The 26070-nt window shown below is 43.2% G+C and overlaps 1 protein-coding gene across 1 annotated transcript in view; it reads right to left on the reverse strand.

Moving 5' to 3' along the window:
• Positions 1-233: 233 nt before the first annotated feature.
• LOC146863819 (protein huluwa-like) overlaps positions 234-26070 on the reverse strand; it is a 47735-nt gene continuing 21898 nt past the window's right edge. The window contains exons 2-3 of the mRNA XM_085628209.1: positions 16360-16561; positions 234-1630 (exon numbers count right to left, since the gene is read on the reverse strand). Coding sequence (XP_085484335.1) covers positions 1467-1630; positions 16360-16561 — 366 coding nt within the window. The 3' untranslated portion in view covers positions 234-1466. The remainder of the gene's footprint in view (positions 1631-16359; positions 16562-26070) is intronic.

Consider the following 26070-nt stretch of genomic DNA (forward strand, 5'->3'; position numbering starts at 1 on the left):
TTAGGACCCCATTTGGTTCCAGTAATTCCAAGTACAAAAATAAAAAACATAGAATTTCTGAATGAAGTCAATGTACAGTTTGCGCTAATGGGGTGAATCTTATGAGCGATCCGACTCTCCTCATATTCCAGATATTGTTATGTATATTTGTATAGCGCACAACTCGCCCTGGAAGGGTATCCTGGCGCTGACCCGATACTGAGAAATAAAAACACTCGTGTTCCAAGCGCAAAGAAAATCATATACAACTTTAATAAATATTTCTATAATAAAATAAAACTAAAATTCGTCTTTTTTCCCCCGCCCCGAGTCAGGCATTAAAACTCAAACTCTAAAAAATACACATTTCACTTTCCTAGACAGGAACAGGGCCTCCTTCTGATTTAATGCAGTGGACATACAAAATAAATAAATAAATATTCAAATTAGACGCACATGGATACAAATACACTGACTGTCTGTGGGGGTCGGATCAATTTGTACCATTTAAAGATGGCTCTTTTGAAACAGATTCTCCTTCGCGCCAGAGTAACAGAAAATAACATTAAATTATTTTTTTTGCCTAAAATGTTCCAATGGAATGTGGAGTGTGAGTGAGGTGTAACTTTTTTTCTGCAATAATCTAAGTCGGATGTGAGTATGTGCGAGCATGTGTACAGACAAGCTTTGTTTGTGTGGGTGCCTGCATAGACGAAAATTAGATAATAAACACATGGAGGAATAAAACCAAGGGTCAAGTGTAGTGAGGGCGTTAAACAATAAATGAAGAAGTAAAAATCAAGAGTCAAGTGCAGTGATGGGACTGAACATTAAATGGAGAAAAATCAAGGGTCAAGTGCAGTGTTGGTATTAAACAATAAATGGAGAAAAATCAAGGGTCAAGTGCAGTGTTGGTATTAAACAATAAATGAAGAAAAATCAAGGGTCAAGTGCAGTGTTGGCATTAAACAATAAATGGAGAAAAATCAAGGGTCAAGTGCAGTGTTGGTATTAAACAATAAATGGAGAAAAATCAAGGGTCAAGTGCAGTGTTGGCATTAAACAATAAATGGAGAAAAATCAAGGGTCAAGTGCAGTGTTGGTATTAAACAATAAATGGAGAAAAATCAAGGGTCAAGTGTAGTGTTGAAGGGCTCAGAGTAGGCTCTGTCAAGTTTCACAGTGTGAGGTGGACATGTGTGTGCAAGTGCCTGTGTATATACATATAGCCATACATGACATAACATGTTAATATGTGCAAAAAACAGCATTACAGGTTACAGCCCGCTTCCTCAGTCACCTTTCGACTACCTTCTTCCAAATGAGACCAGTCTTGACCTGAATTCCCAGGTGGTGGATCTCCCACAATGATACAGAGTGATAGTGGAGGCGATTTGCTGAGACTGTTGGGTGAGGTTCTTAGCGGTGGCAAACCCAGGCATGTCTGAGCAGTGGCCTCGGTAGCTTGGGCCCAGTTTGAGGTCTTCTCATACCCAATACTGCTTGCTACAAAGAATCGGAAACTGGTGTCGTTGCATACGGCGTTGATTTCTTCTCTTGTAGCCCGGGTCATAGTAGTCCCACTCCATGCCCGACACCCAGGAGTAAGAGCAACTTTCACTGTCCGAGGACAGGATCCGTAGGGAAACACCTGCAACCCAAGACAGAAACATTACTGGAGTATGCGGTAGTTCATTACTCACTCTGAATCATGAGGTAGGAATATCCAGTCCTGACTGGTCTGCAATGATTGCAGACTTGAGACTCACAAGAGGGGGAGGGAGAGGAGAGACCTACAGCAAGCCCCGGGATGAGAACTGGGATGGATGATTGTATGGTACTGCACTCGGCTGATGGCTATTGGTCCCCAGACAAAAGTACAGACGTAGGGCACCGAGACACAGAAGGAGGGGAGGGGGGAAGTTATGTTTATAGAACATTGGTATAGTTATTCTTGTGCTGGAGTTCAATTTAATGTTGATCCTGCAACAAAGGAAAAATTCTAATTGATATACTTTATATGTGAACTACTACTGAAATATGCTGTAAAATGCCAATAAAGACGGTAAAAAATAAAAAAAATTAAAAATGGATCTAGACCTGCCCGGTTTTATAGTTCTTGCATTTGTAAGAATGGGCACCGTGGCCCTCATTACAAATTGTGCATAATAGGGGATATTTACCACAGCCAGTAAGTAACATTTTTCCGGGGTATTTAAAAAGTGCAATAAACACCTCCATTGCTGTGTTTTCATCTTAGAAATGAAGCAAAACATACAGAATCTGTATTAAACACACCCAACCTAGCATGGTATGGGGTTTTATTTATGGGTTTTACCCAGGCTAATTTAGACAGGTTTGACCTGCTAGAATCTATCAGTGGAAGACTGCAAGAGGAGGATAATTATCACAAGACTCGTAATTCTAATCCCTCTGGCAAGCTTCCGTTAGCACAGGGATTGGAGTTTAACCCCACACCTGTGTCAAGGGCCTATGTGTACATCACCAGTGTCTAACATGGAACATGCAATGTTTATAATGTTAATATGTTCAATTACTACTGACATTCAGTAGAAGTAAGAGGAGCAGCAACCTGCAGTCCAAGGTTTGCCCACAAAGGAGAATAACGTAGAATACACCAGGCGCTAAAAAATCATAAATCCGCTCAATTTGATCTGCTTTGGCTGAGAGGTGTAGCATAACTTTGCCAATACTGCAAGATGCTCTCTGCCCAGGTATCCCATTCTATTCCTTCTAACTGAAATCCATCAGCTTCCATATGGTCTCTCCTGACTGAGGTATCCACTAGTGTAATGTTGCCTTGCAAGCGCAAACTATGATGTCCATTGGCCCAGGATGGTGCTCCGCCTGAGGCCCGAGCGGTACAAAAGAGGGTGGTGATGGACGGAGCATCAGAACCAATCAAACACTCTCAACCAGTCAACAGATCTAGGTTTGATCCATCACCGTTCTTTAGCCCACTCTGCCACCCCAGTTCAGACATGGCCATATGCAAATCAGCCTGACCCTGTGCCTCATGGGAACAGTCCAGCCCGATGGATCAAACCCAGATCTGTTGACTGGGTGTGAGTGTTTGATTGGTTCTGATGCTCCGTCCATCACCACCCCCTTTTGTACCGCTTTGTGCGCCATAAGTTGGCAGGGTATGCTCAGACGTGAGTCCCTTGCTCACTTTGCCACTGGATTCAAGCAAGCCTGGCTGAAGACGGCTCAAATGCCAGAAACCGGTCCTAGGAAGCTTGTTTCCAGTCCAGGGAAGGCATGGCTTGGCAGTTCGGGCTGGACTGTTCCCATGAGGCACAGGGTCAGACTGATTTGCATATGGCCATGTCTGAACTGGGGTGGCAGAGTGGGCTAAAGAACAGTGATGGATCAAACCCAGATCTGTTGACTGGGTGTGAGTGTTTGATTGGTTCTGATGCTCCGTCCATCACCACCCCCTTTTGTACCGCCGGAGGCCCGAGCCATTAAATACCAGAGTCCCCCTGCTACTGGCGAACCAGGTATTTGGTTACATTTTATACAAAGACAGATGGGGATACCCAGTGGTTGCAGTTGACTAGAATCTGGCCCCAAGTCCACCTTGTCTTACAGCCGCTTTTAGGAAACTGTTCCGGCTATGCATACCAAGTTAATGGTCGAAACAGATATACGGGTCCAGAAAGCCGGGCTTCCTTTTTGATCACTTGCCAGTTGATCCTTTCTGAGGCCTCTGCCCTACTTAGCAACATATTGTCCATCATTTCACATGTGAGCACAATACTGCACAGATCCGCCATTTTGTGCTAATGCGCGATACCAACTTTAACAGTTTTAAGGTCTGGATCCTGTATTGTGGCAGCCCTCCTATAAACTAGCATCAAGGTCTTTCAGTTTAATACTGGATTTATAAACTAAAACTTCTTTTGTGCAATGTTTATAAAAACAATAATAATCAATTAAATCAGATGCTCTTTCTCCTAGTCTACCTGTCACGGACAAGGCCTTGTTGAATAGTTTGAAAAACATCTCTGATAACGTACAAGGTGAAGTGCTGCTCAGAACCAATTGCAAAACTTTCACGTAATACTAAGGTGACATAGGGCTCATGCAAATTTATTAGCAGCCACTGGAAAAAATATAAGTAAACATGAATATATGAACAGATGCCTACATATTGGAAGCAGTGGGGTACATAAACGAGAGAGAAACACACTTTAAGTCAACCGCGGTTTCTCTTTTTCTGGCTTAATTTTATCCTGCACCCAAAACCTGTAGTCTCCATATATATCCAACATAAGGATTCTACCATGTATTATGTGAATATATATGCACCCATGTGTGTGCTGCTATTTTTATTTGAAGTGATTAGTCATACGTGAAAAATGGTGCAAAAGGATCCGAGCTCCTTCTCTCAATTTGTGGGAAGGGCAATGTTTCAAAAAACTGTAAAATACCCCTCACACACTGAAACCTGATTCAGTGTCATACTGGGGTCTTCCCGCCCCTCTACGGGACGGGGCGTGCTACGACTTACGTAGACGCAGGAGCGCTTTATTCAGTGATTGGTGAGTATGTGTAGTGCGTGGGATCGTGAAAAGAAAATGTGAGATGGTTAAAACTTCTCTGGCTAGTGGAACGAAAATACTTTATTGTCTTTCCTGGCTGAGAATAGTAAAAGTGGGGAGGTGTAGATGGTGTACTATAATGAGTCACCTCCTACAAGGTCGACATGTTTCAGAAGCCATCCCCTTGGCTTTCTTCCTCAGGACCAAAAAACCGATCCCCGTTACACCACAATGGGTGATAGAATAAATGTACATATGCCTGATAGTCACAAACACTGTCCTTTGTTCCCTGTTATGGGAGTAGAAAAATATACCACTTGTATATCTTAAGAACCTGAAAAGAAAAATATTTTGTATAAATCATGGCTGTCATCATTTATCTTTATCTATTCACATCACCAGGAAAGTTTTAAGCTTTTTTGTGATATATTTCTCTTGTGTAACTCTGTTGTAGATAATGGTACCATTTGGTAAATATCCTCTGCTCATAAATCATCTGAAAGAACACTCCTTGTGATTTTTAGTGCCCATTATCACATTTATTCAACATTCTTTCATACATATGTATCTCCTAGCAAGATACATCTTATGTTACAATACATTCATACATAAAGGAAGTATTTGTACACTCCTATTGTGCCCCAAAAGGTTACAGATTAATGTTCATAGCAAACGAGCACTCGCATTCATACTCCCATCACGAGCCTTGGAAAAAATGGGAGATGTTTGGCAAAAGTCTGTGCACTCGTCCTTTGAAACTGTGATCTCATGGTGTGTCTTTTATTAAAAAAATGTTTTTCATGCTCTCAAAAGGACGTGCCATAATAATACATACTTTAGAATGTAATCGTTATCGCTCCATGAGCTCACACGAGCGGTGTAGGGTGCCTTCAAATAGACACTGTGGGTATTTTAAAAGAACAGAAGGAAAAAAAAGGTTTTATCTCCAAGGTGGTTTTTAAACAAACAAGCGCGGTCTCTTTGGCTTTTTTAAGGACATGCCATTGTCCTACTTACATGCTGGAAGGAGCGCGATCACCAAAGGAAGTACCTTCTCGTGGCTCGTCGGAACCTAACTAAGGTTTGCCAGAGCCCAGTCTTTTAAAGTGCAAGGAGGCATGCTTGATAGGAAACGGGTGTGGCTGGAAACACTAGACCTTGAAATTTTAAAGATGGCCACCGGTAAATGGACCCAAAACAGGGTTCATTTTGATCCACTTCCTGTTGGAATGATTAACACTGAATCGGTTGAAAAACACTAGACTTTGAAATTTTAAAGATGGTCGCCGGTAAATGGACCCAAAACAGGGTTCATTTTGATCCACTTCCAGTGGGAACGATTAACACTGAATCGGTTGAAAAAGCAAGCATATATTTGTTTGTTTTGAGGCTTATTTTGGAGGAGTTTCAAAAGGTAGGCAAATGGAGGTTGGATTCAAAGGAATTATTAAACAAAAAAGAAAAACAAATTGTTGCACTAGAGATGCACGGATGGAGTCATCGCAGACATACATTCATGTATGTGGGTTTTCTGAAAAAACACAGGGGGGGGGCAAATTTATGAAAAATTGAAAACCTAATGGAAAAAAAGGTAAAGAATAAATCCCAGCAGTAGAATGCTAGAGGCTGGAAAAATATTAACTGGAACATTTTTCCTGTCAGAGGATAAGGATTGAAAAGCAAAAACCATGTATTTTTAAAAAGAGAGAGTGGGTGTACACTCAGGTTTCAAAAATTATAGTTTCTCTAAAAAAGAAAGAAAAAGGAAGAAACCCAGTTTCCAAGGGCATAAACATCCTATTTGTTCAGTATTAGTTATGGGGGTGATTGTAGTACTGTATACTCCTTACGAGTCTGGCAACTTTTTGGTTGATCATTAGTTGCCAGGGGATTCCCGTGTTAGATTTTGAATACATAAGAGCTGGTTCCAAGGAATCTCATCGTTCAGGCCTTTCCCATGAGTCCTCAAACGGAACACCCACCGTTGTTTTTTTTCGAACAAATACCTTTCGTTTTAGATTTGTTCGATTACTGTTCACGAGAGATCTTCCCACTTATGGCCTTTTTCTCAAAAACGGGCTGCCCTTTTGGTGGTACTCTTTTTGCATTTAATGTTACTTTTGTGTTCCCCTACCCTTACCTTGATAGGGCATGTGGTCATTCCTACGTATTCCAAAAGACACGGGCACGTGATCAGATAAACCACATTTTTTGAATTGCATGTTGTGAATCTTCTTTGGTCCCATTTGGTTCCATCATGGAACAAGATTTCTTTGCTTTTCTTAGTTAGCTTGCACACATTGCACATTCCACAGGGATGATGCCCAGAGATTGGGGGCATTAAAATGGTTTGCATTGTCTGTTCTTCTCTTCTTTCTTTTGGTCTGGTGTGTACCACCAAATCACGGATACTCTTACCTCTTCTATGAGAGAAGATAGGTTTTGGTAGATTGATGCTTCCACTGTTGAGGATTCGCCAGTGTTTGTTTACTATTTTTGTGATACCATTGGAGTTTGTGTTGAAAGTTGTTATACATACTGGGCGGTTCTCTTCCTCCTTATGGATTTTGGGTTCCAAAAGGCTGTCTCTGTAATTGTTGCGTGCCCTTTTGTATGCATTATCAATCACCTTTTTAGGATATTGTCGTTTTTCCAGTTTCTTTTTCAGCTCCTTTGATTGTTTTTTTAAATCTTCGATTTCCGTGCAGTTCCTTCGTAGACCTAGGAATTGCCCATAAGGGAGGTTATCGCGGAGATAGAGGGTGGAAGCTATTGTACAATAGTAGGCAGTTTTTGGAGGTTTCTTGGAAATGAGTAGTAGTTGTTAGTTTTCCCTCTTTTGCATATATGTTTATATCAAGGAAGACAAGTTTTTCATTTGATATAGTGCTTGTGAATCTCAAAAATTGGTCTTGGCAGTTCAACCATGTTAGGAAACGTCTGGCGGTGGTTTCATCTCCTTCCCAGATGATCAATATGTCATCTATATATCGTTTCCATAAATGTATATGGTTGCGAAATGGATTGTTGGGATTGAGGACTTTCTGTTTTTCAAGTTGATGTACATGGAGACCAGCTATGCTAGGAGCAAAGGTGCTCCCCATGCTGGTCCCGTGTTTTTGCAAATAGAGTGTTCTGGTATTCAAAGAAATTTTCTTTGAGTGCCAATTGGCAGCACTCCATAATCATGATTCTCGTTGTCTGGTAGTCCCAATCGGTCTCGAACAGGACATCTTCTATGATGTTGAGGTTCTCGTTGTGGGGAAGGCTTGTATATAAGCTCTCCACATCACAACTTATCAATAATTCTCTTTCTGGGTCAAATATTTGCCCTTCTAACAATTACAGGACATCTTTGGTGTCTTTCAGGTACGTGAAAGTTTGTTGTACAAGTGGTCTTAAGAAAGCGTCTGCAAATCTGGAGACTGGTTCCAAAATGGATCCAATTCCAGACCCTACTGGACGTCCCGGTGGGGAGACCAGATTTTTGTGCATTTTTGGTATACTGTACAGGTAAGGTGTTCTTGGCGAAGTCGTGGTTAGAAAATCCCCTTCCTTTTTAGATATCCACCCATGTGATCGTGCCTCTTCCACCATACTTGCTATTTTCACTCGTATTTGCTCCGTGGGGTCCTGGTTGAGGACCTCGTAGTTCCTTTCATTGTGGAGGAGGCGTAGGCACTCTTGGTCATACTTCTCGGCTGATTGTATTACAATCGCCCCTCCTTAATCAGCTGGTTTAATTACCAATTCCGGGTTGTTTGCTAGTTCTCGGAGTGCCTCATTTTCCTCTCTGGTGATATTGTGAAAGACCCTGTTGGTTGCTGGATCTATTTCTTCCAGATTTTTCATGACCGCTTTTTCAAAGGCGATCAGTTCTACTGGTAGATTGGCTTTGGGTGGATTGAAAGTAGATTTTGGTCTCAAACCAGTGTCTCCATCCTACTGGTCATTTTGTTTGACTTTGAAAAAGGATTTGTAACTTAAATCTCCTCATGAATTCTTTCATCTCTTTGCATAATTGGAATTTATCCAATTTTGCCGTTGGTACAAAGCCTAGTCCTTTTTCTAAGACTCTGATCTGTGCCGGTGTTAGAATGTGGTTTGTAAGGTGGACTACCAGATTCATTTCTTGCTGGTTGAGGCCCCCCGTCATGCTGCTTGTTGCCATCCGGATTTGTTCTTCGTTTTGTGGACAAAGTGAACATTGTTCCCTCTACGGTTCCTCCCTCTGTTTCTTCCTTGGCACAGCCCTAAAAAATGGGGCTGTTCATAGAAGCTTCTGAAACATGTTGACCTTGTAGGAGGTGACTCATTATAGTACACCATCTACACCTCCCCACTTTTACTATTCTCAGTCAGGGAAGACAAAGTATTTTCGTTCCACTAGCCAGAGAATTTTTAACCATCTCACATTTTCTTTTCACGATCCCACGCACTACATACTCACCAATCACTGAATAAAGTGCTCCTGCGTGTACGTAAGTCGTAGCACGCCCGTCCCGTAGAGGGGCGGGAAGACCCCAATGATGAAGCACGACACTGAATCAGGTTTCAGTGTGTGAGGGGTATTTTACAATTTTTTGAAATATTGCCCTTCCCACAAATTGAGAGAAGGAGCTCTGATCCTTTTGCACCATTTTTCACGTATGACTAAACACTTCAACTAAAAATAAAAATAGCAGCACACACATGGGTGCATATATATTCACATAATACATGGTAGAATCCCTATGTTGGATAACAGTATCAAGAGGACGACGATTCTACCTTTTTCCTCTTCACTCCCTCCTTTAATTTTTTCATGCTTCTCCATATATATAACAAAGTTAAATTGGCAGATGGCGGGAACACAGTGCTCTCCAGCTCTGGAACAATCAGCTCAAAACTGCACAGTAGTTACACAGCTATTACCAACTGTTAGAACAATGTTTAAAGTAATTCTTCTCTAAGGCTTAGCCAATATTTAGGTTTCTTTCCACTATGCAGGAATCTGTAGACTCTGTAGGAATACCACCCAAGTTGAGCACTGAATATGGGAGACTAGGACATATCACTCGCCCACCAATCACAACATTGATATCCATAAGCTAAGAGAGATACACTAAACCTAAGACAAAGACTCATAAGCCTGCATAGCAGATGGGATATTATCTAATCAGTGGGATGGTTGACCCTAATCTTAACTTTTCAATAAGATGAATTGTCAATGTTGACAAATAATAATATAGACTCGCTTCGACATAGGCTGAAACTTCTACTGAGGTGGCTCTGGTTTTAGAAGAACCAGCTGTGAATTACTGCTCTAGTGCAACTGACTCCAGCAGCCCTGTTTTCCAGCTCATGCTAGGCATACCTAAAAGAAGTGCCCCTATATGACATTTCAAGCCTCGCTCCCACATCTTGACCCCAGAGATGATAAAGTGTTGCTTAACTTGCCGAGTCCAAACACAAGTTTGCATTCTTGCTAAATTTGAAGGCAGTCTTCTTCCTTTCTCGTGATCTCAGACCCAGAAACCTCTGTATGCCCTCTGTTTTTCAACCATTGCAAACTAACGGGGTAACCCAGAATGCGTCAAAAGACCTGGATACAGTACGGTAAGAACAACAATTGGTCCGATGTACCTCTTTTGGAGACCAAAGAGGCAAAAGGGCTCTTCAAATTGATTGGGTCACCAAAAACGTTTTCCCATAATTACTTCAACAAGAGAGTAAAATACTCTTCAACCATGCGCCAAAGAGAAAGACAAAACAATTGAATTCAAGGAGGCAAAATCTTCTTTATATACTTGTTATAGAAATTGCATAATCAATAGAACATTAGACGGTTGTCAAAAAAAGGAAGTGCAAGAAAAGTGCTCAGGTGTGAGGTGAGTGGAGAAAGGGAAAAATCAGACAAGAAACCGTTTAGAGATCATAGTATCTTAATTTTGCAGAGATAACATGGTTGCAATGAAGCTAAGAAAAGTGAACCAGTGTTTTTGGGCCTGTTTACAACACAAATTTGTTATATTCTCCCATGTCTGTTTTACAGAATGATGCTGTTGTTTTTTTAGAATGAATCATCCAGTTGCGGGAAGGACAAATATATTATATTCCAGGCCGTAGAATGAGGGGTGTCGACGTTTCGACCCGACTTAAGCGATGAAGGTAGTTTAAACCTCCGCATGCGGGTCTTCATCAGGACATTGGAATTGGAAGAGACAACCTAAATAGATTAAAGTAATATTAGAGCCGGTCTCCCTGGTGTGTGAGATGTAAAAGAAACAGCATTAATTAAATGTATGGTCACTGACCGTGGTGAGTGCCTAGAAAGGCAGTCCTGGTCAGTCCAACACTCCCAGCACATGGGTAGTCCTTGGTATAAGAATGGATCAGGTCAGAAGAGTGGATGGTCTGTAATTATAAATGTATCACATGGTAAGAGACACCAAGACAGAAAGGTGGGATTCTAAATGTAGAAGTCTAAGTACTTTAGATTCACCACAACACTCAGGAGGAACCCTGTTGCTCACTTGGCGGTTCCAAAGTTAGTGAGTACTGCATGCTCATGTGGCATTCAGTTCAAGTCATGAAAAGCAAACCAATTGCAAATAATATCTAAATAAATAAATAAATAGGAAAGGTCTAAATCCATGAATAAATAGAAAAGGTCACGATGTGTACCATCTTCAAGCCGCGAGGCCGAGGCAAAGCGCTCTGCTTGCAGAGAGCCAGACATGCTGTTACCTTGTAAGGCATCCATGCGGTAGTGAGCAGAAGCTCCCGTCCGTGCAGTTTCTTTGGGGTAATGCGCTTTGAAAGACCAGCGGTTTAAGTGATCACATCGTGCACGTTTTGCGTGCACGTAAACGACATCTGCCAACCGAGAGAACGGCAGCCGTAGGCCGTCATGTCTTTAACTGATTGAGTGTCATTCACGGTGTACTGTAGAAGGGATTAAGACTTCCTTCCCTATATTCGTGATACAAAGCGCCTGCAGGCCTGCGAGGGTAACTGATATTATACAAATGCTGGCAAGTTAATGCCGCACAGCATAATATACCAAACATAATACGTTGCTGCGCTACTCGTCAAACCATACAATTGTGCAACACATATCTTACCAACTTTCTCACAAAACAGAGAAGGCACTGATAATAGTGCAGCATCAAGTAGCGTGTGCAGTAACAGATTGGTTGCATATCAAAAAATAAAAACAGACAGTTGTTAACAATGGTACGTTATTTACAACAAATATAATGGTAGTGTATATACATATATATACGCAAGTGCCATTCAAGAGACAGTGCATACCATATACAAGACCACTGGATCCTGTGGTCGCATCATTGTATCAGAAGAAATACATAAAACTATGCACAGTCACGAATTAACAAGGTGGAATGTCAACCATTATCCAAGGTGGCCACTTGACGTGCAGTTTCTTTGTACTCCTTTAAACCCCTTGTTGTAGTGTCAAAAAAATGAACCACTTGCATTCCCTTAGATTCAGGATATTGGCAATACTGCCACTCCTGGGATTGAGACTGACCTTCTCTACAACCCACCATTTCAGAGTATCCGCGGAGTGTCCAAAAGTGGAAAAGTGTTCAACAAGGGGTGCCCCTGGACCCGGCATCTTATTCGACTACAATGTTGTAGTATATGTGTTTTAACTCAAATCAATTAATTTGTAGAGCCCTTTTGCCTCTTTGGTCTCCAAAAGAGGTACATTAGGATCTTTGTTTCTCAACGGCATGTTATCACCAATGAAAACCTGTGTGTAAAATGCTACATAGCCATGCCTTGCCGTTGCTTCCAGAGCCTGTTCATATACAGCATACTTGGGGACCCCATGGTCGGCTGAATCTGTGATTATAGATATTTTTTGTACTGCTAATAAACCCTTTCAGACTTAGATTGCAGTGTGCACAGATTTTAGTTCACACAACACAGGCCAACAATTGCGAATGGACTTCTTGCATAAGGTCTTGTTTTCAGATTAAGAAAAGTACCCATTCTGAAACAGAATACAACTCTGAGAACAACAATGCGCTCTTTTCGCCCCCGATTACAATTATTGGATTTAGATATTGACTTTTTAGAAACAACATTTGTCCAATTACACACATTGTTGGGATGGACATGTCCCATGCATGGTTTAGCAGTATGTTGACCTGCCTTGAGTGCCAACTGTGTGTGTGTATCTGGTACCCTGACTTATTTTGTCCCTAGTGCCACGCTAATCTAAGCCTGTGTGCTAGGGTTTTGTGGTAGAGTTTTGGCCGGGCTAAGACTGTGTGAGGTCCTAAACTTAGTTTTAAAGGGAAGGTGGGAGCTTTTTAAAATGTGGTTGTATTTCCAAAAGATGAAGTGACATGGGAAACTCTAGCATATCACTTAGTCTTTTTTGGCCTTGATGCATGCCCTTTTTGTACAGGCATACCAGTGCCGCAGTTGAGGCCACAAACTGTGCATACCAGATTCTGTTTACTGTATTTGGACTGCTACCACAAATCATGCCAAGGATACCAACCTAATTTCTAGCCTCCAATTTCAACATCCTTCACAATTACAAAAGTTTTTATGTTTTTAGTTTTACATTTTTCTTTTAAATAAATGTTATTAATCTTCTATTATGAGTTCTAGAATTCTATAATCAGCTGAGGACCCCATGAGTAGGGTTCATAGTCTGTGGACTATAGGTTAAGGAACATTGTTCTAGATGGTTTATACAAGATACATGTTTTGGCCAACAATTCCGGCTTGCAGACATAAAATGTCTAGTACTTTAAAAGCAATACTTTTGTGAACGGGTAACGCGTTTAGAAGTCAGTGTAGACAAACCGATTCACATTTCTTTAAACAGAACAGATGGGCTCCTGCATTCTGACCTAGTTTCAAGCAATAAATTAAATGTTTGAGGGGCTGCAGGTAAACAGGATTTCCATAGTCAATTGTTTGTAACAAAGTGTTGACAACAGACAGTTTTAAGTTATTGTCAATCTTCTAGTAACATTAAACACATGGGATCAAAGCCCCAAATAGGAATCAACAAGTATCCCCAGGTTCCAAACTCTTAAAGGTGGAGGCGGAGAAGAACCCATCTCAGAAGGCCACTCCAGACTGGTCATTTTAAACTTACCTGGCGTAAAAAGCAGTTCTGTTCTACTGGGATTTAGTTTTAGATTGTTTGTTGCCATCCACCATCTTGTTACTTAAACAATCTGACAGAGTACTTAATGCTTTTACAGGTTTTATGGATAGTCCAAAAATTATCTGACTATTGTCGGTATACATAACAATTTGAGTTCATTTGATGTAGTACGTCAGCCAACAGGAGCATGTAAATAGGACTCAGTAATGGAGATAGGATGGGTCACTGATGGAACACCCCAAATAAGTATTGCTGGTTGTGAGGAGTAGGGAGGGATGGAGACAACCGGACTCAGATCAGTCAGAAATGTATTAAGCCAGGTTACAATGGCACCTCGAACACCGATCAGGCGGCCACCAAAATTTGGACAGATACGGCAGGAGAGAGATTGTGTAAAAATTGTTGGGCTTGAAATGGTCTAGATTGATTTTTTTTTCCCAATAAGGGTTTAACTAATGTTTTCAAGGTGGAGGGACGCACAAGAAAATTCTGAGAAGTTGTTTATGAATTTTTTTTATCTCAAATCCGATCCGAATCATAGGAAGGCTGTGTAGAAATAACTGATTTGACCTCTTGTTTGACTGTATTTATTTTCTCATAAAATAATGTTGCCAAACTCACATCTTTGGACAGAAGATGGGTTCCTGTAATTCCACCACCACCGTCAAGAGTTCCTTTGTCATACACAAATTCTATTAAAAACAGGTTTTCGTGGTCCACTTAATTTGGTCATAAAATTGCCATGCTTTTACCTTATATTCTTCTTTCAAAATCTTTATTGTATGATCGAAGTCCTAAGCATTCCAGCTGTCGTAGGTCTAGTTTACTAGCAGCCAAGTATGAAGAAAACCATAGGTTGATGGTAGGGATAAGGGACAGTTTCTGCTGTGCAAGGCGAGAAAGTTTTATGGTCAGGCCCGCCCCTTGGTCCATCCCCGATTACTGTTTTAGTCCGCCTGATGACAGATAGGTGCAGAAACCCCACACTTCGTTGTGCTCGTGTTGTGGGTGCTCACATTCGGAGAACGCTGCAGTGCTACCTGCAATGAGAAGCATCACTGTGCACAAAGGCTGTGTCTGCAGAGCAGCCTCTGGAGGAAACCTGGAAGAACCACCACCTCAAACCAGATCCGAAGTTTGAAACAGTAGATCCACTTCCCCTTTCTGGATAATGTGCAGAAAGGTGGTTACAAACTAGCTCACTTTCTTCCAGTTTCAAGTTATTCATGACGAGAAAGGGAAGTGCTCCGCAGAGGACTGGAAGGACAGCCGTGCGATCACGACAGGCGTCTGTCTGGCAGACAGTCTCCAAGAGTTGCAGTGACATCACCAGAAATGTTCACTTTCTGCTAGAAGCACTGGGCATCGTTTTAAGGCGTCTGCCTGGCCATGCAGGAGACAGGATTTTGCAGAAGGAGAGACCTCCAGCAGGTCTCCAGGGACTGAGGAACATCCGCAGAGAGCAGTGCACCCAACAGCGAACTGGGTCTGACCCTCATTACAGAGGGTCTTTGAGGTCTCTCATGAGCGATTCCTGGAGGGAACCTTTGCAAGTTATTGTACAGCCTAAGGTTTCGCCAAAGCTCCATCTGATTGCACATTTGACTGAGGAGAAGTGAAGGACTGAGTCTGAATGATGCTTTTGATGGCCTACTAAAAGGGTAGATTCAAGCAAAAAGGATCAGCAGGCGTAGTGCCATGAAGGAGGATCACACCCAACGACACAACTTTGAAATATAAATTGTATTGTGTAGTATTTACAGCCGTGTGATTAAAAGTACTTTCCTTTGTGTAAATGGGAAGCACTGGGCTGGACAATGAAGTTACAGTGTCTGTTGATTGTCTATTGAGTGCCGATATCTGGAACCCACACTGCTTCCTGAGAAGCGGGGACTGCTCGCCCTCACTACCCTGGGGGTCCAGTGTGGACGGGGATGCCCTTGGCCCAGTTTGCAGAGCCACAATAGGACAGACCACAGGACACTGCAACACCCATGATTGTGTCGCAGTAGCCACGGTCTATCCTGTGGCCACTGGAACGGGCCCCTATCCTTCAATTGGCAGCAAATCTGCAAGTGCCGTTTCCAACTTTCTTGAGCAGGACAGTAAGTCCAGCTTGAACACAGCATTACCCGAACAGCACAACGGCCGATACAAGGTGAGCGAGAGCAGACTTTGCCACTCGGTGATAGATCGGTTTAGGGAGCTGCATTTGGAGTGAGGGAGGAGGATGACCAGGACCGAGGATGACCAGGACCAAGGATTGCGAGGTCCATGTTAATTTTGTTAAGGAACAGGACAGATTCTGCACAGAGAACCCACATCATGTTGCAGGCACAGGTCATGCCCTGCATATGGTTTTGACTCAGGATTCACCGGACACATTGATGGCCCAATTCACAAAGGCTCTTCCTGAAAAGTCAGAATGAAGTCACACCTAAAAGCTTGTATATTGGATCCTCTGACTTCAGACACAAACATGATCTTAGGGAGATAAATATAGGGTTCACGTAGGAGGAATGAGGCATACGTTTTACAGGAAGGATGGTTACTCAAGGGTTAGTGATGAAGGAATGCAATAATAAAATCCATAGAACCCAATCCCAACCCAGTCACCCCTCTTGATACAACATCTTCAGGCGAGCGTAAAAGTAAACAGAGTGGAAATCTCACCAGCACTGGCTCCAAAGTCGCTGTCCAGGCCAGGACCAGCCGATGAGCTGTTGGCCGAGAAGGGGATTGCCGTGTGGTTGTGCTGAATGGTGCTGGGCTGCTCGAAGAGAAGGGAGTCCATGGGACTCACAATCAGAATAGTGTTGCCCTGGCGCTTTCTCTGGGTGCTCGTCTTCTGTGCGTACTGTACTGCCGCGGTCGCCTGTGAGAGAGAGAGAATTACAAGCAACTAGTTATGTTGAGGTTCTGGCTATGCCAGCAAGGTGATGGCAAGGTTCATGCAACATGGATAGTTAGTGGAAGCAAACAGCTTCATCTTATAAATCATACCAAATATGAGACAACAAAAATAAATAAAACAATGTGTATTAAAGATTGTATTCACCAATATATAATTTACCTGGGAATGTTAAATGACATTTACTTTCATGGACATTTTAAGGTATTTTGGTGCAAAAAGCAAGGCAGTGCTCCTCCCCCATAATGTGTGCAACATCTAACATACTTTAAAACACTTAGGGCCAGATGTACGACGCTTTTTAGCATGCGCAAACGGGTCTTAGGCCATTTGCGCACGCTAAAATGCATGGGCCCATGTACAAACAGTATTTTGCGAGTCGCAATTTATTTGCGAGTCGCAAAATACTGTTGAGCGACTCGATATTAGGAAGGGGCATTCTCTTCCTAATAGCGACCGCAAAGCTAAGTACCAATGTTTTGCGACCGCATTTGCGGTCGCAAAACACTCGCAAATTACTACCCACATTCGCAAATCGGAAGGGGGCCCCCATCCCCTTTGAAAATGCAAGCAATATTATCTTTTTAAAGGCAGGCAGTGGTCCCAGGGACTACTGCCTGCCCTTAAAAAAATTAAACGAAATCTTTTTTTTTTTTTTTTTTAAATGCAACCCATTTTCCTTTAAGAAAAACAGGCAGCCTTTTAAAAAAAAAAGCTGCTTTATTTAAAAGCAGTCCCCGACATGGTGGTCTGCTGAGCCCAGGAGGCCACCATCCCCGGGAGGGCCTGTCATTTCCAATTGGGTCGCAAATTAGAGAGGCTCATTAATATTCATGAGCCTCGCAATTTGCGACCCCATTGGGAAACGCAAACAGTGTTAAACACACTGTTGTACATGCCAAATAGCACCTCGCAAATTGCGAGTCGCATATGCGATGCAATTTGCGAGTCACTATTTGGCAGGTCTCACATCTGGCCCCTAAAGGCCAGCTGGTGCATGTACATCCCCAAGAAAGGCCATCACAGCTGACTGCGTGTGCGGCCTATGTACAGAAATGACCCCTGTACATTTGGCAACAGAAGCTATGCGACAATTACAACAGAAAATCAAAAATGCTTCTTAACTGCTGAAGACAAAATGAACTTTTACAAGATTATTGCATTTTTCTGCGAGAAGCCCTGGCTGGTGACCAAGCAGTAACTGCATGTGCTGCTGGTGACCAAGCAGTAACTGCATGAGCTGTGTGCCACAGTGAGCACCTAAGTGCTTTCTTGCCACTGTTAACAGTAGGAGAAGCTGCAGGAGACACCACAACACAGAAGTGCGGCCGCCACACTTGACACACCCAGTGCTTTAAATCCTTAAATGCAAAAAATGTATTTAGCAATATGGGATAATGAATATTGTATGTACCGGGGTGTGTGATACCGATTTCTTTTTTTTACCTGTTTAAAAATACACGGAGGTTTCATTCCAATTCACCAGCGTGTGTACACCCACGCACGTAAAAGGAATAAGCCCTCCAATAGCATGTAGTGCGACTTACAATACTACTACAGACCAACTTTGACACACCGTATCCTTCTGCAACATAATTTCGGTTTTCGGTCTTTAGTGAAAACTATTTGGGGATTCTGGAGGTGTTTTTTCAGTGTTTGCTAACTTTGGAAATCAGAGTTAATGCTACCTCCCTCCAAAACACACATGCAAACTGTATACTTACTTATTAGGCCAGCAGTCACTTGTAGGTTCTTGCGGTATTAATTATCTCTAATGCAGTCCTAATGCAAAGCTATGCAGTTCGGAATGCAGTTCGTAATGTAGTAACAAGACAGTCCTTAATGCAAGAATCAGGCAGTTCGTAATGCAAGAATCAGGCAGTTCGTAATGCAAGAATCAGGCAGTTCGTAATGCAAGAATAATGTGGTAAGCCAATCTGCGCGGTCAACTCAGGCACCACTAGGCCCCAACAACAGAGACAACGGTCGTAAGCTTAAAGGGGCGGCCTCTGTACTGCTGGACAGGTACGGGCCGCTAGGGGACTCAGCACGTCTAACGCGGTGCAGCGGGAGAGAGCTTGGAGCACTCCTGTACTCCTCCTGCACGCCTCCCCAGGCCACACACACTTGCGGCTCCCAACCGGAGTCCAAGCTTTACCTGGGGAAGGGGGGGGGGTGCGCTGCCTCGCTCTCTTTCTCCGCTCGTCGGACGTTCTGCTGGGCAATCCCGATCACGGTACAATTCTGTTGCTAGGCGACGCTGTAGCCGGACAGGTTTACGGCACTGCCTTCTCCTTCGTTGACTATCTTGGACATATCCCTTTCGATAAACAACGATCACGATCCCTTTCACCTTGTAGCATCCTTAGCTTCAAGAAATCCTTTAGCACATTGCGACTCGCGCCGGCGGCGGCGATCTTTACTCACAGTCTCCGTTACGATGACGGCTCGGGCCACAAACAGCAATGCAGCAGCGTGGACGATGTTTCACGCTGCGGGGGCAATGCGGTCATTGGGCAGCTCGTAAACAGCACCACGGACCACGCGGCAGTCTCAGGCGTGCAAGAAACACACGCACACAGTGTAACTGAGACAAGGTCCTTAGTGTCAGCTAAGCCTTTAGAACGTTGCGGCTCGGGCCGGTGGTGGTGATCTTTAATCACAGCCTCAGTTACGTTGATGGCTCGGGCCACAAACAGCAATGCAGCAGCGTGTACGATGTTTCACTCTGCGGGGGCAATGCGGTCATTGGGCACCTCGTAAACAGCACCACAGACCACACGGCAGTCTCAGGCATGCAAGAAGCACACGCACACTTGGACACACTTGGAAACTTTTATGTCCCTGAGTTTCCACAACAGGGGACCAGCTCTCCTCGGGCCCTTGGAGACAAGTTACATCAGGACACAGCCAAGTCCTCTCAAGCAGGGGGACAGCACACAGCAAAGTCCCTTGTCCTCTCCTCAGTTAAATCAGCAAACTGCAGGCCAGCCCCAGAACACACAGTAAGGGCAGTCCTTCTCTTCAGTCTCTTCAGTGGTTCTTCCTTGGCAGAGGTTCCTCTTGATCACGAAGTAGCTTCAATCCTTTTTCAGTATGGATTTCAGTCTTGGGTTCCGGGGTTTCAGCTCTTACATTTATAGCCCTAAATGCCTTTGAAGTCTTTGTGTTCAGGGGCTCTGACCCCGGTCCAAAATAGACCTGGGTGTCTTCCTGACAGTGCACACCCTCTTCCTTTGAAAGTCAGGGTCTGGAGTCCAGATGCTCAGCAGGAGGTGGAGCCATCCTCTGGGGGCAGCAACACATCCCTCTTCACATCCAGGGAGCTCCTCCTCCCACCCCCACATCAAACGCAGGCCAGCCTGTTGCTGTCTCACCAACTCCTCCTTGGGTCAAGACACTTCCCAGACCCTGTCACATCCAAACCCAGACAGGCAATACTCAACCAGGCAGAGGCACACATGATCGTTTAAGACAAGAAACCAGCCACTTCTAAAAGCGGGGTTTCTAAACAAACAATTCAAAAACCATCTTCACAAAAAGATGTGTTATTAAATTCCGAGTTCAGGGACACTAAACTCCATCCCTCTATCTTATGCCTATGGGAAGATATGCTGGAAACATGAGACTCAGCATTCCCAATTCTGTCCTATGGGCAAGATGGCCTTGCAACAGTGAAAAACAAATTTGGCAGTATTTCACTGTCAGGACATGGTACACACATCAGTACATGTCCTACCTTTCACATACACTGCACCCTGCCCCGGGGGGGGTACCTTGGGCCAACTATAGGGGTGTCTGATGTGCATAAAAAGGGAAGGTAAGACCTGGCAAGTAGGTGCATTTGCCACACAACAAGGCAGTTAACAACCTGCGCACAGGCACTGCAGTGGCAGGCCTGAGATCTCTTCTTAGGGCTACTTGTGTGGCACAATTAGTGCTGCAGGCCCACTAGTGCAAAAACAACAGTTGATGGACAGAATGCAGAACAATGTCATAAAATCACCCCAGTAGGCCCACTAGTAGCATTTGCAATACCAGCCCTGGCACACATAGTGCACTTTACTAGGGACTTTACTTGTAAAGCAAACATACCAATTATGGACAACCAATTACCATAACACTTTATACAGGGAGCACTTACACTTTGACACTGACCAGAAGTAGCAAAGTACCCAAAGCATCTAAGTCGTAACATAATGTCAGAAAAAGGGCTAGGAGGAAGGCAAAAAGTTAAAGGAACTTTATCTAAAAAGGGCCACGTCCAACAAAACCCCCTCCCAGCCTAAAGCCAGGGTAGGACAATCAACTATTATTTATCAACACGGGCCTAGGTCTCAGAAGGTATATTTATTGTGAGCTGTGGTTCAAATCCTATCGCTTTAGGTATATTATACTCCCCCCTATTTTAACTTTGAGGTAGTCACCAACAAGCTAGTCACCTTCAGTTTTAAATTAATAAAAGTTTTACTTCTGGCAATCACCCCAATGAACCTAACGGTGTAAGAACTCACGTACGATACACCGGGTATTTTTTCTAGTACAAATCACAGAAAAAATATGGAAAAAAATGTGTAAAAAAATGTGAAAGAGACGAGATGGCACCTCACGTGCGCAACACCAATTGAGCCTGCTGATTGGTACTCCTCAGCTCTGCCCACTCTTATCATCATTGGTTGCCATCACGCTCCAAAAAATAAATAAACAAAGTGTCCACAAAAATAAACCAAAACTGTGAAGGTAAGTGGTGAGGAGATCACATACCAAAGTGCGACTGAATAGTGAAGATAAAAAATTAAGAAGATGCACCCTCAATAGGTTCAAACTTTATTCTTCCTTAGATGTGCACCCAATTCAAAAACTTAAAAAGGTTGCTTAATGTGCATACCATTATGTTGTGCCACCAGGTTTCATCGCCAAATATGTTTGTGGCGATTTCGTCAGGGCAACTCCTGTCGCTTGGCACACGCAGGGGACACTGCTTATAATTTCATTCGGGGACCTTATTGAGCCATGGTCTCGCGTACCAGCTCGTTCTTATAGGTCACTCACAGGCTCCCCATGTGAGTCCTCGTGGTGGTTCGGCATTCAGCTGTAATGCGAATCACCCAAAGCCTCACGGAGCTCTTTCTCTCCGCCTGTCACCATCAACAATCAACTACTTTGATAGACTTCCCTGCTTGGGGCGATAGAACCCAGACGCGGGCCCGCTACCGCAGGGACACCCTCCTGTTCTATGCCTTCCTGACCCCAGGGGGTTCCCTTGGTTACAACTCCCTGGGCCAACTAAGCTACTCCACTGATACTTCCTGGCAGTCGGGGGCCCCCTAGGGGTGCTTGTCCCTTGCCAACTCCAGGCGGGGTTACCCTGGTGACTTCTAGGGGACCCAGCCCTTCTGGCTGGGCCCTGACCCTGGGGTTTTCCTACTGGGGAACACCCCCTCTCAACCTTTCGTCCAGACTTCTCGGCCTGCCACTTAGGAATGGCACTCACAAACTTCAGGACCGCGGGAGCTCTGGATACAGATGCCCCACGACCTCCTGGCGCTAGGTGTTCTTCCTGGCACAGCTGGCAAGTAGGCTCTAGACCTCCAACCGAGTGCTCTCCTATGGAACCCTCCAGCCTCTGGGGTGGGGCTGCGGACCACCGGGGACGTCGCTCACGCTCCCTCTCCTTTGAGACAGGGTGCTAGCCTGCACCCCACCCCCACTTCTCTGGGACTTGACTGCACCAGTCTGCCCTTCTTCCCTCCCACGGGACCGAAAGATCTGAGTTGCTGTTGGGATTCCCCCCTTAGTGCCTCTCCAGACCCTCTGTCCCTTAACCAGAGGTCTGTCTCTGGTGCAATAATTGGTATAGGGTCTTACTAAGGCATCAGGGGAGAGGTATGGTGCAGAAGCCAGGGCAGCTGACGACAGAACATGGGGCTCGTGGTTCGATCCCCAGCGCCGGAGGCAGATCAGCTCAGCAGCATGTGACTCTGGGCAATAGCTCACTTAATCTCCCGGACGTCCCCAGCGCCTTGAGACCCTTACGGGGGATTAGTTCATGCTTTACAAATACCAGGTTATTATAGGTGACCTAGCCCTGCGTGAGCCAGGTTACCTGGGGGAGAAAATGGAGTTACCTGTAATATCAAACACCAATACAAACTATACTACCCCCACTTGGATACGTATCTATATGTCGGGCCAGTCCCATCTAAGTCAATACTTGGCCAGAAAACAAAGCTTGCCACCCCTGGAGTACAAAAATCAATCCCACTGCAGATAAACACCAGGTTATTTTAGAACACTAGCTTAATCTTTGGTCCCTTCTTTTGTCGTTTCTCCTGAATAGGAACAGCATGGCCCCTTAACAACATATTTGCAGCTTCCTTTACAAACACCAGAATACATTTGGTTAGCTTTAACCGTCCAAAGACCTTATGTTATCAATGTTGACCTTATGTTATCAATGTTTTAAAAAGTTTGATAAGAAGTGCAGAAAGAGACTCTGCTTTGGGTCAGCCTCTTAAACCACTGGCTTTCATTTATGCTTTGCCATTGTTTGGATGAGCAGTCCGCCTTGCCTATGGCATTTTGAGGATCGTTAAAATTGTCTTATTCATGTCCCAATTAGATTTTGTTGATTCGGATCATGCAGAAAGTTTGTTAAAATGCGGACATACAGTTTTTAATGGAGAGCTTACGCATTTTTTTCCAGTATGAAGACATTAATTGCGGATTCATGGCTTTTTTGTTTAGGAAGTGCCTGAAGTATGAACGCCTTATCCTGCCATAAAATCATAGCGCTTTTCATCAATTTGCATTAGTTTGTTGTGAGGAAAACATATTGTTGGAGTTATGGCTTGTAAAGGCTTGTAAGCACACAGGCATTCCTAAAGATGTAATGAAAATTCAGGCCATTTGACTAGCAATTCAGACTTGATTCAGCCCTTTGACATACCTTACAATGTGGTAATGGGTCAGTCTCCTTTAGCTATGTTTCTTTATTACTGACAAGACAGTTATTAGTGAAATAGAACGTCATCAGCATGAGTGACGATAGGAGGTCAGCATAACACTGTGCATCCTTGCTTTAGGCAGTGGATTCCTTTTAGGTCTGACGTTTGCCAAAACCTTTTAATTTTAATAAAAGCATATATACTCTACATCAGTGGTTTCCAAACCTTTTAGAAGCACAACCCACTTTTACACTGTCAAACTTTTACGGCCCACCCAGCTTTAACGTAGGGTGATTTCTTTATATAGCCAAAAGATTGTGTGGTAGCGCACTGTCATTTACAGACATCCCATTTTCATTTGAAATGGTCACTAAATTTGCACGGACACACCGCTTTACTGATAAAACAATACTGCACACAAATGATAATGCGCGGAAATCGGGTTTAAGTGAATGTTTATTATTTGTGCACCAACAAGTAATGTGTCTTGATCTGTTTTTATCCTATTAAAATATTTGTTTTCATCACACTACTGAATTACAAAATAAACGGGCTTCATTTTTGCTTTCCTAGCTGCTGACCGCGTACAGTTCATTTGTAGATATTTACATTTTGTTGCGTGTTACAAAAAAAATACATCACACAGGCTTTCCTTTCAAACACCTATACCCCTGAAAGATTGTCACATAATTCACTTTATCTTCTCTAACAGTAAAATGAGAGGAGTTGGTAAACACCAATCCCCATGTTAAAAAGCAGTAATTTGTCAGAAGACATAGGCTCATGATGCACAGCAAATGCAGGCCTTGACAAATCACCCACTCTCAAGTCAGACTTTATCAGATGAGTTATATTTAGGGCCTACTTGCCCCTTACTGAGAAACAGGTGGTCTGTTCACTTACAAAGTGAAGGCGCATTAAAGATGCCTTTAAATCTTGTTTTTATCTTGTCACATTTATCCTATGTTTAGAGACAGATCTCCAAAGTCAGTTTACATCTACAATTACTTTTCTTTCTCCAACTGCAAAGTTAAAGGATTTTGTAAAGTGAGCTGTCTGAGGAACACGCTGTAACAAAAGTGTGAAATGAAAGGTTGTGGGATGTCATGTTTTATTCTAACACATTTAAATAGCTAAAAAGTGAACTTGACAAACATTTCGAAATAAATTTCAGTAGTTATGAAAGCCCGTGTTTTGTATTTCTATGAGATGAAAAATAAATACTTTAATAGGATGAAACCAAAATCAGAACACTTTACTTGGTGATGTGCAAATGCTAAATAGATTTGCTGAAACCCAAATTCCATAGATTGTTTAACACTATATAGTTTTATAAGTAAAACTGCATGTTAGTGGGAACGTTTTTGGCCATTTCAATGGAAGCTGTGCTGTCTGTAAATGACAGTGCACTACCACCTCATGCTTTAGTAATATATTTATTAAAAGTTGCGTTTTTGAAGATAAACTGAGAAACATCCCTGTCCTGATGGCAATGCTATTAGTGGACTCTGAGGCAAGTCAGGGACATGGGTACCCTATATGTGTTTTTTACTCACTAAACAGAGAAACGCTCCACAAAATTTATTCCTCACCGTTTATTGTGATAGTGAAGAGCACAATACTATCCCTATTATCACATAAACCTAGAGTGTTATTTAGAAGGAAAAGACATTATTCTTAAAATACTGCCCTCACACACTTTGCAGTGTCATGCTTCATCATTGGGCCGCGTCGAACGCCCCCGTGCAGACCAACACAGTGGGCGGAGCGCAATGTTTTTTGTAAGATGAAGAATAAAGTGGTGAGGTGACAAAACAGAAAAAGGGGTTTGACAAAATAGAACAAATAGTGTCTACAGTAAACAGAACAAGGACAATATTCCCTAAAGGAGGGACCACAAAAGTGCAGACATATATAGTAAAACTGTCTAGGAGGAGACTTACTTAAATTTTATTCTTGTCACCCCCTGACAGGATTAAAAATAACTGGTCGGGATTTATTTAAGGGAGGTAAAAGCGGTCCTCCGTCGCTGTTGGGACGATTAGTGCCGTGCGTTCTTGGAGTAAGTGTGACTATAGGACCACGGCCTCTCACCGGTCCCGGGTTTGGAGATTTTCCAATAAACCCTTATAATTGTTCACTCTCGGAAACCATTTAGAGTACTGAAGTATTAAAGGCGACTGGCCGTTTCTCAGTAGAAGGTAACGAATCCCCTAGTTGGGGGTAGACCAAGATAAATAACCAAGGGACCAACACCCTGATGAATGCCTGCACGACTCTTATGAGCGTTTGATTTGGGCAGAAACATGTTGGTAATAGCAGCAGGGATTTAGGGGCTTTTACCTCCCTTAAATAAATCCCGACCAGTTATTTTTAATCCTGTCAGGGGGTGACAAGAATAAAATTTAAGTAAGTCCCCTCCTAGACAGTTTTACTATATATGTCTGCACTTTTGTGGTCCCTCCTTTAGGGAATATTGTCCTTGTTCTGTTTACTGTAGACACTATTTGTTCTATTTTGTCAAAC

The sequence above is a fragment of the Triturus cristatus genome, chromosome 2_1, assembly GCF_964204655.1.
Source record: "Triturus cristatus chromosome 2_1, aTriCri1.1, whole genome shotgun sequence".
NCBI classification, from domain to species: domain Eukaryota; kingdom Metazoa; phylum Chordata; class Amphibia; order Caudata; family Salamandridae; genus Triturus; species Triturus cristatus.